Source organism: Schistocerca americana, chromosome 4 (genome assembly GCF_021461395.2).
Source record: "Schistocerca americana isolate TAMUIC-IGC-003095 chromosome 4, iqSchAmer2.1, whole genome shotgun sequence".
In the NCBI taxonomy this organism is placed as follows: Eukaryota; Metazoa; Arthropoda; class Insecta; order Orthoptera; family Acrididae; genus Schistocerca; species Schistocerca americana.
In genome coordinates this window covers 775,417,187-775,430,584 of record NC_060122.1, presented here as the reverse complement: position 1 = coordinate 775,430,584, position 13,398 = coordinate 775,417,187, and the positions used below count along the sequence as shown (strand labels likewise).

The window sequence follows — 13,398 nt, the reverse complement described above, 5'->3', positions numbered from 1 at the left end:
TGACATCGAACATAGGCAGTGGTCACAATATGCCTGGACCATGTACAAGAGAAGGAGAAGGCAGCAAAGAAATGAATAGGCTGAAAAACAGCCCAGTTCAAATCCTTGGATAACATGGTAGATACATAAAGAAGAAAATATAAGAATGTAGCAGTTAAGGAGGCTATAGGAGATGCAGATGTATAAAAAATGAGACTGACAGAAAATAGCTAATCACAAATGGCTACAGATGAAATGCAAAGCTGTAGAAGCATGCATGACTCTAGAAAAGATTGATGCTATCTGCATATATATATATATATATATATATATATATATATATATATATATATATATATATATATATATATATGAATGTATGCATGTATTAAAGAAATCTTTATAGAGAAGACCTCAGATAGCAACCCACTAATAAACAAAGTGCAGAGAAGACAAAGATGGGTGGAATAGATCTGAGAGCTATGCAAGTGAAAAAACTTTAATGCTATATTATAGAAAGAGGTGAGGTGGGATATGTGATAATACAAGAAGAATTGGATGGAGTACTGAAAGACTCAAGTCAAACAAAACCCCTGGAGCAGATGACATTCATTGAAATCAGTAAATCATTGGGGAAGGGGGGGGGGGGGGGAGATAATACTGATACTGCATAACCAGCATTTCTCCTATTTCCAGCAGTGAAGTTGCAACTCACAGTTATGTATTCAGTAACACAAAATGCATACTCCACACATTTCTACTGCAATGGTGGGGTCATGGAGATTTATGGTTTACTTACATACTAAAAAGGGAGAAAGAACATTAGAACAAAATACAATTTTTTAAACATTCATTTAATATCATTTCATACATATTTATAAACTTCATGGCAGTTAAGTTCATGGAACTCAGTAAATTCTTACCAATTAATGGCAAGTGCCGTATCTCACTCATGAGCAATTTCAGTAACAAAACAGATAAACAATAACAAATAAGAAAAGGCACACAAGATGAGGTTATCCAATGATATGAAGAAAATGTTGTTCTATGTATTTACAATATTTCTCCATTCCCTGAAATTGGTGGACTTACAATGTGGTTTTTTTCCCCCCTTCAATATTCCTTGCATATGTCACCTGCATAACAGTAATCATACACATTTAAGAATATGTGTAGTGGCAAATGATTAGAACCTCTTACATAGTTTTTGTCAGTTATGTACATTTGAATAAATAGTCTACTACACAAGGATCTCTGAGATCTCACTGCTTTTTGTTGATACAAAAATTACAATTCTTGTACTTCTGATGTGTAATTTGCCTCACCTGACCCCTTCATCACCAATACCACTCAGTAACGACATCACTGTGATATCACTGATTAATAGGGAATATAGTCCGTGATAGCATAAATTACAAACTAACTTCAGTCACAGAGTGAAAAAGCTCGTTTATCAATCCAATGAATGGATAGTCAAAGAATGCAACATACTTACAAGGAATGTATTATTGTATCCTTGCTACACTGTACCTAACCTACAAAAATTATAGGAATTTTATGTACAACTGTGATACCACAGAGCACCTTTGATTATATCTACAAGAGCATTCTAGTTAAATTGCATTTTAGTTGTTTCCGAAAAGGCATATGGCCTTAAGCTGGAACGATGCAACTTAACAAAGTCTGAATAGTTGAGTCTAATGTTTTTGAGACACTGTCACATCACATACAGTAATGGCATAGCCATATAGAAATTCTATACAACTGAACACAAGAAGCACTGTACACAGTTTATACAGCGCAACAAAATTGCCATTATAATGGAAAACAAATTGAGGACTACAGCACAGTGAAAATGTGTCCTTCAAAACACACGATCTTGATATCCACTGTCCATAGATGCCGAAGACTTTGCAGCCATTCCTGCTGCTCCCGTGACACCTTGATGATGGTGGTGCGGCCGCATGTGCCCCTGCCGTCGTGGTGGTGCCAAGTACTCAAACATGCTCTGTGTATGTTGTGCCAACATTTTGGAAAGATCACACGGCATTGGATCAGTCCAGAAGAAATCGTGGTTGAGGGCCGAGTCTGAATCGTACCTCTTAGATGGATCAAGCACTAACAGTTTATCCAGGAGGTCACACGCATATGGGTCCTTTACATACGGCCTTAGTCGTTCCTTCACCTGTAACACACATGGTACATTTAAAACAGCTACAGCCTGCACGCAAAATATATACATTCATGCTTATAAATTAATAATAATGCTGATACATGGTGAAACAATGCTCTAGTGGGCGGTTTGCAGGTTTAAATCACCTCAAGATATGACCATGTGGTGTATTTGACCTCCGGTCATCATCACACAGTGGCACTGGCAGCAGTTCATTTACGCAGAGGTGTGTTGGTGCATGTCAGAGTACGGTGCAGTGAGTAAGTGTGCAGATGTTTTCAGACGTGCTAATGCTGACTGTGTGTTGAAAATGACTCAAAGAACACATATTGATGATGTTATGAAGGGTAGAATAATAGGGCGACTGGAGGCTGGTCAAACACAGCAGGTCATAGCACAGGCCCTCCGTGTGCCACAAAGTGTGATCTTAAGATTATGGCAACAATTCCAGCAGACAGGAAACGTGTCCAGGCACTACAGTAAGGGATGTCCACAGTGTACAACACCACAAGAAGACCGATTTCTCACTTTCAGTGCCCGCATACGGTCATGGAGTACTGCAGGTAGCCTTGCTTGGGACCTTACCGCAGCCACTGGAACAGCTGTCTCCAGACACACAGTTAACAGACAACTAAACAGACATGGTTTATTCGCCCTGGAGACCTGCAAGGTACATTACACTTACCCCTGGTCACAGGAAAGCCCGTAAAGCCTGGTGTCAAGAACACAGTGCACGGTCATTGGAACAGTGGTCCCAGGTTATGCTCACAGATGAGTCCAAGTAGAGTCTGAACAGTGATTCTCACCGTGTTAGATCTGGCATGAACCAGATACCAACCCCTTAATGTCCTTGAAAGGGACCTGTATGGAGGTCATGGTTTGATGGTGTGGTGTGGGATTATGATTGGTGCACGTACACCCCTGCATGTCTTTGACAGAGGAACTGTAACAGGTCAGGTGTATCAGGACGTCATTTTGCACCAGTATGTCCGCCTTTTCAGGGGTGCAGTGTGTCCCATCTTCCTCCTGATGGATGATAGCACACTGCCCCACCGAGCTGCCATTGAGGAGGTGTACCTTGAAACAGAAGATACCAGGCAAATGGAGTGGCCTGCCTGTTCTCCAGACCTAAACCCCATCAAGCACGTCTGGGATGCTGTTGGTCAACGTATCGCTGCACATCTTCACACCTCTTAGGACACTTCAGGAGCTCCGACAGGCACTGGTGCAAGAATGGGAGGCTATACCCCAGCAGCTGCTCGACCACCTGATCTGGAATATGTCAACCCGTTGTGCAACCTGTGTACATGTGCATGGTGATCATATCCCGTATTGACGTCAGGGTACATGCGCAGGAAACAGTGGCGTTTTGTAGCACGTGTTTCAGGACAGTTTTCTCAACTGATCACCAATACCATGGACTTACAGATCTGTGTCGTGTGTGTTCCCTATGTGCCTATGCTATTAGACTTTTAAATCATTTTCTTGAAAGAAAAACATCAGACTACACTATATTTTCCCCTTAGCCTGAGAGCTGGGGGAGGGGGGAGACATGAGAATAGCAGCCACCATTACACTAATATTTGGTGCCCCCCCACAAAGAAAATAGTCTTGTACAATTGAACATTGAAGGAATGAACAAAAGCAAGAGTTAACATTTGAGCAGTTACCCATGGATCACAGCACAGAATTTATCACAGAATCACATGTAGCACTATAACAACTCACTGTCAAAGCAAAAGTTCCATGAAAGGGTGTACATGCAGACAGGAAAAAAGTGCTTTTTCCGAATTAAATGACAATATATGTTCCATTGGAACTGTAAAACTAGCCAATTCCTTGACTGGTGAAGGTTTTATACACCAGCATAGAACTTCCTACACTATAAACAATTTTTTGCTTTTTTTTGTGTGGTTAGGCAGGATCCTAGGAAAACAGTTTGAACTGCAGCAGCTGAATATTTCTGACAAGCACAATTATAAATTTCACTACCCTGCATGGAAAAATCATGGGTTACATGGCTGAATATACGTTTCGTTTTCCATAGAAAAGCCAATTATGGGTGAAACTACTCAAGAACTTACTTCGCACTGTTTTTTGAAGGATAATTATACTTTTTGTCGTCGTTTTTACATAATTTGTATCTATGAAAGAACTAAAATAAATATGGACAGCTAACCTTGGAACTCTCTTTTTTAGCATTTGTTATCCTTTGAGATATATCAAACACAAGTGCGCCAGTAAGCTTTTAAATAATGGCATAAATGGCTGGTCTTCTGGGCTCTAAATTTTTCTAAGTGGCTCGTCCTTGAAGTGTTAAGTTTTGATTTAAGAAATTCATTGCACATTCTCACGTGTAATGTAATTCCTCTTGTGTAAACGTAAATTTACTTTCAAAGTAGTGCTTCTCAAATCACTATTCACAACATTTTCCCACGACCTGTTAGAAATGTAAACTGCTATGGCGACATGAACATTGAAAGCAGTTTGTTGTAATGAAGTATTTCACTGTCTGACATATTTTGCTGTTGGCAGACACTTGTGTAGGCACTGTCTGTTGCTGTTGTGAACGGTGCATTTTCTTTGCGACTGAAGTTTCCTTTTGGTGTTATTCTCTCGTTTATGTTTCACTGCTCCATTATTATTCTGGAGTAGTAGTCTAAAGTAAAATTCTTTGTTAGAGTATCATTTTTTACCAGTCAAAATTACAAAAATTTAACTCAAAACTATGACAATTTAAAAAATTTCCAGGTCTTTCCCAGTTGTCTCAGGCCGTATACACCCTGCACAATACAATCTCACAGCTTACATTGTATCCAATACAGGGTTACTCATGAGTACCTCCGAGATTTCAGAGGAAAATTGCACAAAAACTACAAGTCATACAGAAAATACACCACATTACAGAACAGAGCTTCTCTCCAAGTTTTTAGCTCATGTTGCAGGTGCTCTATGTGGATACAATCTGTAACATGGCAAACATTAATACTCTTGCCATAAACATCTCAACATGCCATGTCAAAGATCGCATTGATTATTCTTCTTTGTAACTCTTACAAATTAAGTGACAGTTGAGGCAGGGCACACAGTGACTATGGGAGCCACTGCAGAGGAGGAGAGTCATGATGAGAAGCATGTCCAATCCAATACAGGCAGTTCAACATTGAGGTAATCACAAACTCACAAACATTTGAAAGTGTGCTGGAGTACCATCTTCTTGCAAAATGAAGTCTCTACTATCTTGCTGTAATTGTGGCACAAGCCGCTGCTGTAGAACGTCCATGTACACACAACCAGTCATTTTCTCCAAAAAGAAATTTGGTCTATAAACTTTTTGCAGAGGACATGGAAGAGAGAGAAAATGTTAACTTCAGATGTATCACAAATATGTTCCACAGTCTCTTATGGATGTTCTGTGCCCCAAACATGCACATTATAATGATTTACATTTTCAGAGTACACATGAAATGTAGAAACATCAAAACCAACCTCTGTACAAAACCATATTCACCAGCAACAGCTGCTGCTGCAAGTCATTACAAAAATCAGAACAAAGCACACTGTCCCAAGTTGTCAGTACGCTGGTATGGTCGTTGTCAATTTCTTTGGGCGCATGATATATATCTCTCTCTCTCTCTCTCTCTCTCTCTCTCTCTCTCTCTCACACACACACACACACACACACACAGACACACACACAGAGAGAGAGAGAGAGAGAGAGAGAGAGAGAGAGAGAGAGCACTGACTGCCCCACTGTTCCAGTTCACTTGTTTCCTTCACACCAAATGAGGAGCCAGTCTCATGGAATGGATTCTTCTGTCTGTCAAAGCTTTTACCCAATCATCTGGTATTAGATCGTCCCTTCCACACACTGCTCCATTATAGGCTATGCTCTGTAGTCCCTGCCCCTAGTGGTCTGCTCTGCAGCTACATCACAGTGCACCCTACAAATTTAAACTCGAAGAGATAACCTATCCATTGATGTTTGTCATTATTCTGTATGTCTTAGTTTTTGCATACCTGTCTTCTAAGGCCCTGGAATTATTATGAATAACCCTGTATACATGGCCCTCTAATTTATGCTTGTCACAAAAGAGGAATATAAAGTAACTAACTACTGAAATTGTCAGAATTGAAATAGTTAAGTTGCAATAATGTCCGTACACAAACCACAAACTATAACACTCCAGAGCCCTCTCCTACTAGCTCTTAACTGTCCAGGAGTTATATTGGAGATTTCAACAGTCAGCACAGTATCTTGGGATTTGCAATAAATAATGAAAAATGGGAAAATCTAGTGAACTGGATACAATAAGAATTCCATTTGGTTTTTCATGTCAAACGACAAAAATATGGGGTGGTATAATTAAACTTTCCCTACTTCACCCAGTGCAGACAGAAAACTATTTACTGTACAGTTATCAAACTTCACAGGAATGATGTTCAGGCTGTGCACTGCTGGACTGTGTTGTTAGTAGTGTTAGTGTAGGACTGAGCTATGCGCCGGCATTGGTACAGTGACGTAGGGTTGAAACAAGCATCAGTATGCATTACAGTTGCAGTCAGTCAATATGGGTCTGGGCAAGCTGACAGGGCTTTACTCGAAAAGCTGTTTTATCAAAACAACAGCAATAGTCCTGCTCATCTTCGCAAGTATTGACGCATAAAACGAATACAGAGAGCTTGGGGCTGAAGAACACAATTCAGAACTGCTGCTGGGAAAGACCAACAGGTAATCTCACCACAAATTGTTGAAGTTACTGTTGCCTTAGCTGAGAATGTTGGATACAATGTATGATCTTCAAGCAGTGCACGAGCTTTGTCATCACAACAGAACATTCCGTGATCCACTTCTCAACAAGTGCTTGAACAATTATGGAATTGTGTCTCTAGTGCAGTTCCAGGCTGTTGCAGATGCGGTTGCTCAAGACAGCGTGTGATATTTGATAGCTGGATTGTAAACAGCGTACGGAATTAGCAACAGTTATCCTCTCACACTGAAATTAAAATGTTTCTTCCAGTGGTTTATTTGTTATTTCTCTTCAGCATCCTACACATTTCCACCAAATTTCATTGCCTACCATCACTTTTTTGCATGTGGGTTCAAGTGGGTGCATCAAGTTACAATGGGATGTAGTCGAACCCCTCCTTTATGAACTATCAGCAAACAGTATAACTCAGTGGAACAACAGCATCAGGGCAAAGATTTTTTTTTAAACCCATCACTTGACAACAAACTCTTCTTTGAGGGTGAAACTGTCTTCTGTTTAATTCATTCAGCAATGTTTCAACAGAGGGGAGATTACACCACAGGGACAAAGCCCAATTTGGTGTAAGCAAAACCTCTTGCCTGATCTCAATTTCTGCTCAGTCCTCAGGAAAGCTGAACACTACTTGCTCCACTGAGCAAATAAATTCAGTGGTGGGAAGACTCCTAGGCATAGAGCAAAACTGACAACATGATGTCATCCTATTCTTTACTCACGAGGTTAATCATGATCCATCACAGGTATCTTCATCGAATATTGTAGGTCAGTGGCAAAGAAGTTGAATTTCTGAAGAGTACCTAGTGACTGCACTCCTGTGTGCCAAGTCTGACAGTGTCCAAGAGCAACAATCTATCCATTCCCAATATAATGCTGACATACATGAAGAAACCTCCAAGTGCAGGTGCATGTGAGCACCATATTTCTAATTCTGCAATTTTTATCCAACTGTTGAAGTCTTTGTCTCTTGGTCCCTCGGATTTGCTTGCGAGCTTTGATGTGGTGTCTCCTTTTACCTGGGTTTCTCTTTAAAAACCCTTTATGTTAATTAGTGAAAAACTAAACACGGAAATGACAAAATTTTGCCACCTTATGCTGACATCAAGATATTTTTTATTCAATGACAAATATTTTAAACAAACTGACAGAGTGGCTATGAGAAGTCCACTACCCCCTCCCCCCACCCATTACCAATTTGTTTATGTAAGATTCTGGAGACAGGGAGATGAGGGTGGTATTTTTAAATCTTACCTGTTTTTTTAGAGGTATGCTGATGATATGTTTATGGTGTGGCCACATGGAATAACCGCTCTGAACCGTTAAGTAGATCACTGTAATTGCCTTCATCACAGTAGCAAGTTCACAATGGAAGTCTGAAGGACGGAAAGCTTCCATTTCCAAAAGTATGGCTCACATAAAGGACAATGGGAATCTTGGACACAACGTTAATTGAAAGACACACTCAGACTGGTACCTACATGCTACAAGTTGTCAATACAAAAGCAAGGGAATCCTGTGGGCATTGACAAAGAGCATTTATGCTAATCGCACACAGAAAGCGTGACAAGAGCTGGAACATCTTGAGCTGAACAACTATTCCGACAAAAAGGTATGTCTGAGTTTGGACCTTTGCCAGAACAAATAAACACTGCATGTACATTGGTGGCTTTTTGCCGTATGCTGGGAGAGTACCTTGAAAGATAGAAAGGATTTTAGAAAGATAAAATCAAAAATGTTATTTTGGCTGCTAGCCAATATTAGAGCACCCCATGACTTGTTAAAAGATTATCTAGAAATGAGGAAGCCCAGCATTTACAAAATCCCTTGCCATTGTGGGAAACTAACCAAACCATGCACACCATTCACAACAGAAGTGTTGAGCACTGTAATGACATGTGACTGTTGCAGTCTGAGAAATCTGTGATGGCAAAGAACTGCCTTTCTGAGGAACAAACAATGTTGAATGATGAGACAAATAGTTGCCAATGTGCCTCGCTCTTAAGATTGTGTTTTAAAAGGAAACAAATTAAATTAGACTGGCGGACATTAAAACAGACACTGGTTACCTGTTCAAGTATGAGAGTCATCCATAAAATAAAGAATTAAATTAAAGACATATCAATACAAAACTTTATTTACAAAGTTAGAATACCTCGCCACTTTTCAGTGTCGTCATCGTAACTGTAACGGCATTTATTGTAACAAGGCACCAATTTTTCAATTCTCATGCTGTACTACTCAAGCTGTAAAGATTCGATCCAGAATGCCACTGCTTGCTTGAGGTCTTGATCATTTGTTAACTGTTTCCCACCCAAAAATTCCTTTAGTTTCAGGAGTAAGTGAAAATCAGTAGTACCAAATCAGGGCTGCAAGGAGGATGCCCGGAAATTTCCCGCTAAGAAATTTAAGTTCTTGCTGTGTTTGAGCTGCTGCACAAGATCCTGCATTGTCATGAATCAAGAAACACTTTTGCCAACATTCCACATCACTGAAGACCCAGTCATTGCACTGTCACCATAAATCATCTTTACTTGCCTATAAATTTTGAAAGGCCAAACATTTTGTGCATTCAGAAGAGTAATGACACCATATACTTCCCACATCTGGCAAGCTGTTTAATGGGCGCCATTATTTCGAAAGGTTAGGGAAAAAAAAGGGGCCTGAATGCTCAGAAACAAAGCTTGGCTCACACTGAGATGGAGTTCAAATGGCTCTGAGCACTATGCGACTCAACTTCTGAGGCCATCAGTCGCCTAGAACTTAGAACTAATTAAACCTAACTAACCTAAGGACATCACACACAGCCATGCCCGAGCCAGGATTCGAACCTGCGACCGTAGCGGTCGCTCAGTTCCAGATTGTAGCGCCTAGAACTGCACGGCCACTCTGGCCGGCTTGAGATGGGGGTAGGAGCTAACTGGCACACTTGCGATGACAGTGGTTGGGGATCAGGGCTGGGTGTTCCTTAGTTTCTGGATGACCATCATAAAATTTGGAACCCCACTTTATCTGGTATTAAAAATTGCCGACAGAGGCACTCTATACTGATTCCTTGGTTTTTCCAGTTTTCAGCACTGGAGCATTGTACTTTTGCTTGTGTTCCAGTGCAGCAGCAGCAATTTCCAATGCATGCATGTTGGACTTCTGCAACATTTACAAAGGTCACCATTCACAGTATGAATAAGTTCTGGCAAAATTAGCAAACAACACTTTCATGTGAAGATGGTGGCCAGATGGACCACAGAAATGTGTCTAGATGTTGTACCATCTGGCTGCAGACCCAACAGAGTATCATGAAGAATGGAGGATGTTGACAAAGAGCTAAACAAAGACCAAGATCTTCACTGTTCCTTCACTAGAGATGAGATGAATATAGAAATAAAAACACTCCAACTGAAAAAGGCTGTAGGAAATGATGAAATTTGTCCCGAATTTATCACTAATCTGGGCCTGCGAGCTAGAAGGGGGCTCACAAAATCTAGTCTCATCTTTTTAATGCCACAAGAATCCCACAGCAATTTAAAATAGTTCAACCACCAACAGCTCAAACTAGAAAACCTACCACCAACACAGCACATTATTTCCGTTTCACTCTGCTCAGTATATGTTATGAACTATAAAAAAGGTTAACTTACAACAGAGTACATACATTTACTGATGTCACAGGAACCCCAGAGCAGACTACTCCAACAAACTGAAGTAGTTGTGAGCATTTCTTTGCTCGAACTTTGTTTATTGAAATTGGCTTCAAAAGACACCAGGAAACATGTACTGCTTTTGCTGATTTAAATGCAACCTATGATACTGCATGACTAAAGAGACTACTGCTTTAGCTGAAATGAACCATAAGATGTGCTAAGCTCACCCAACAACTGGAAACTATGCTGTGTTTAAAAAGTAAATAAATAAAATCGCCCATTCAAAAACACTGTAGGAAAATGTTCAAATAAATCATTTAAGATGGTAAGACAAAGTAGTGTTAGCTGTTCCTTTATTAACATATACAAGCGACACGCTGAAAATAGCATATAAAAAGTTTTGCTATGCAGATGATGTCTCTCTACGAACACAAAGTAAACATTTTGAATAACGTATTTACTCGAATCTAAGCCGCCCTCGAATCTAAGCCGCACCTGAAAAATGAGACGCAAAATCGAGGAAAAAAAAATAATTTCCCAAATCTAAGCCGCACCTGAAATTTGAGACAAGAAATTCAAGGGGAGAGAAAAGTTTTAGGCCACGCCTCCAAATCAAAACAAAGTTGGTCCACTGTAATATGAGACACAATTTAGGTCGAATGAATGACAATACAGCTACAGTAGTTTGGTTCGAGTCGTAAGCTTAGCAGTTAAGCCTTACCAGGTAGCCATCGCTATGCGTCAGGCGCTCCGTTCGTATTTATACGGGTACCCTTCCTTTTTCACGTGCTTCGTCTGTTTGAATTGATTGCTTATTTTTCTTTGATCTGATAAGTGTCGTTCTCTTTGTTATAGATGTTTGCGTCACTCAAAGCTGAAAATGCATTACTGTACTGTGTTATGCAATGTTTGTCGCAGTCTGATAATGAGTGTTTACGGCCTGTCGCCGTTCACGGCATGGCACTGCTGCTTTTTTTATAATGATCAACAAGAAGCAAATAATAGACTGCGTATGATAGAAGATGTGAACGAGAGTTTAGCGAAAAATTTTCTCCGTTTGAAAATCTTTGCAGACGCCTCTTTAGTACATTACATTCTGCACAGAAATTAGAGTCCTCTTAGATTTAAAAATCTAGTCAATTGCCGTGCTTCATTTCTGACTGTATCACTATTAGGCACAAGAATAATACGAATATAAACATGACATGATATGTATATTCTTCCATGTTTGCTGTTGTCTCACTCTAGTTTCGTAGTTTATTAGGCAGACAGGATTTAAATGAGATAGCAGCAAACACGAAAGAATACATGGCAAAATGTTTATATTCGTATTATTCTTACGGTGAAGAGAATACTGCATGTGATTCACAATTCATAAAAGTTCCTAATAGCAACCATCTCTTCTCACAGGTAGAAAAAAATTCAGAACGCAGAGTTGGCCATATTGACACACATCCCAAACAGTCTCGCCAGTCGGATTTTCATAGTACATTGCAATGCTGCTACATTCAAAGATGAACAATACGGAATTTGTATTTACTTCGTTGGATAATGTATGAAAATGCAGTGGTCGAAACTCGAGGCGGAGAAAAAAGCTCGTCTTCCACCTTTTTTTTAAAATTTATTTATTGACGCAGAGGTTTTGGTGCCAGTATTTATCTTTGTGCCTGCAAAGTACGCCTGCGTAGCGCCATATATATTCGACGACAGAAGTTAGTTGTGGCAGCACCTACCAACATTTTTCAGAACTTCTGATTACTTTGCACTCGATTCTAAGCCGCAGGCGGTTTTATGGATTACAAAAACTGGAAAAAAGTGCGGCTTAGATTCGAGTAAATACAGTAAGAAGAAGAAACTGTCTCAAAAGGACCTACATACCCTAAATGTATCAATGGAAAATTCAGGATAGAATAACAACAATATTATTAAAAGGACAGATTGCTATTCACCACACACCAGATGATGTGACTGACACACACACACACACACACACACACACACACACACACACACACACACACACACACCTTTGGAACTTGGGTTGGTAGACAACGATGTGCACAAAGGTTAGGTGGTTGTGTTGCACCAAAACACATTAAAGGGTGGAGAAATTCAGGAAAATTTCGAAAAAACTGCGTGTAAATGTATTAAAAGGTGTGGTTTTGTGGCGGCAGATTATGAAAATGAGGCTAACAATTGTCTGACGAAGAAATAATGACGTTAAAACCTGTGGGAAGCAGCTAAAAATGATCGGTGATGTGGGAAAAACGGAAATGGAAATAAAGCGATAAGTTATTAGAACCAGCCGAAATGGTTGTTTAATAGGTGAAAGGAACTGTTTGTGAACTAGAAACAGGGAGATGAAAACTGAATAAATCACAGAATAATGTAGATAGAGGGGTACAAATTGACACACATGCTTGGAATGACATGGGGTTTTATTAGAACAAAAAAAAGTACAAACGTTCAAAAAATGTCCGACAGATGGCGCTTCATCTGATCAGAATAGCAATAATTAGCATAAGAAAGCATTTACAGGAAATTCTCAATATGTCCACCATCATTCCTCAACAATAGCTGTAGTCGAGGAATAATGTTGTGAACAACACTGTAAAGCGTGTCCGGAGTTATGGTGAGGCATTGATGTCGGATGTTGTCTTTCAGCGTCCCTAGAGATGTCGGTCGATCACGATACACTTGCGACTTCAGGTAACCCCAAAGCCAATAATCGCACGGACTGAGGTCTGGGGACCTGGGAGGCCAAGCATGACGAAAGTGGTGGCGGAGCACACGGTCATCACCAAACGACGTGCGTAATAGATCTTTCACGCATCTAGCAATA

General features: G+C 40.1%; 1 protein-coding gene across 1 annotated transcript in view; it reads right to left on the bottom strand.

Moving 5' to 3' along the window:
* Positions 1-835: 835 nt before the first annotated feature.
* LOC124612479 (cyclin-dependent kinase 9) overlaps positions 836-13,398 on the bottom strand; it is a 49,477-nt gene continuing 36,914 nt past the window's right edge. Inside the window, exon 7 of the mRNA XM_047140712.1 lies at positions 836-2,164. Coding sequence (XP_046996668.1) covers positions 1,844-2,164 — 321 coding nt within the window. The 3' untranslated portion in view covers positions 836-1,843. The remainder of the gene's footprint in view (positions 2,165-13,398) is intronic.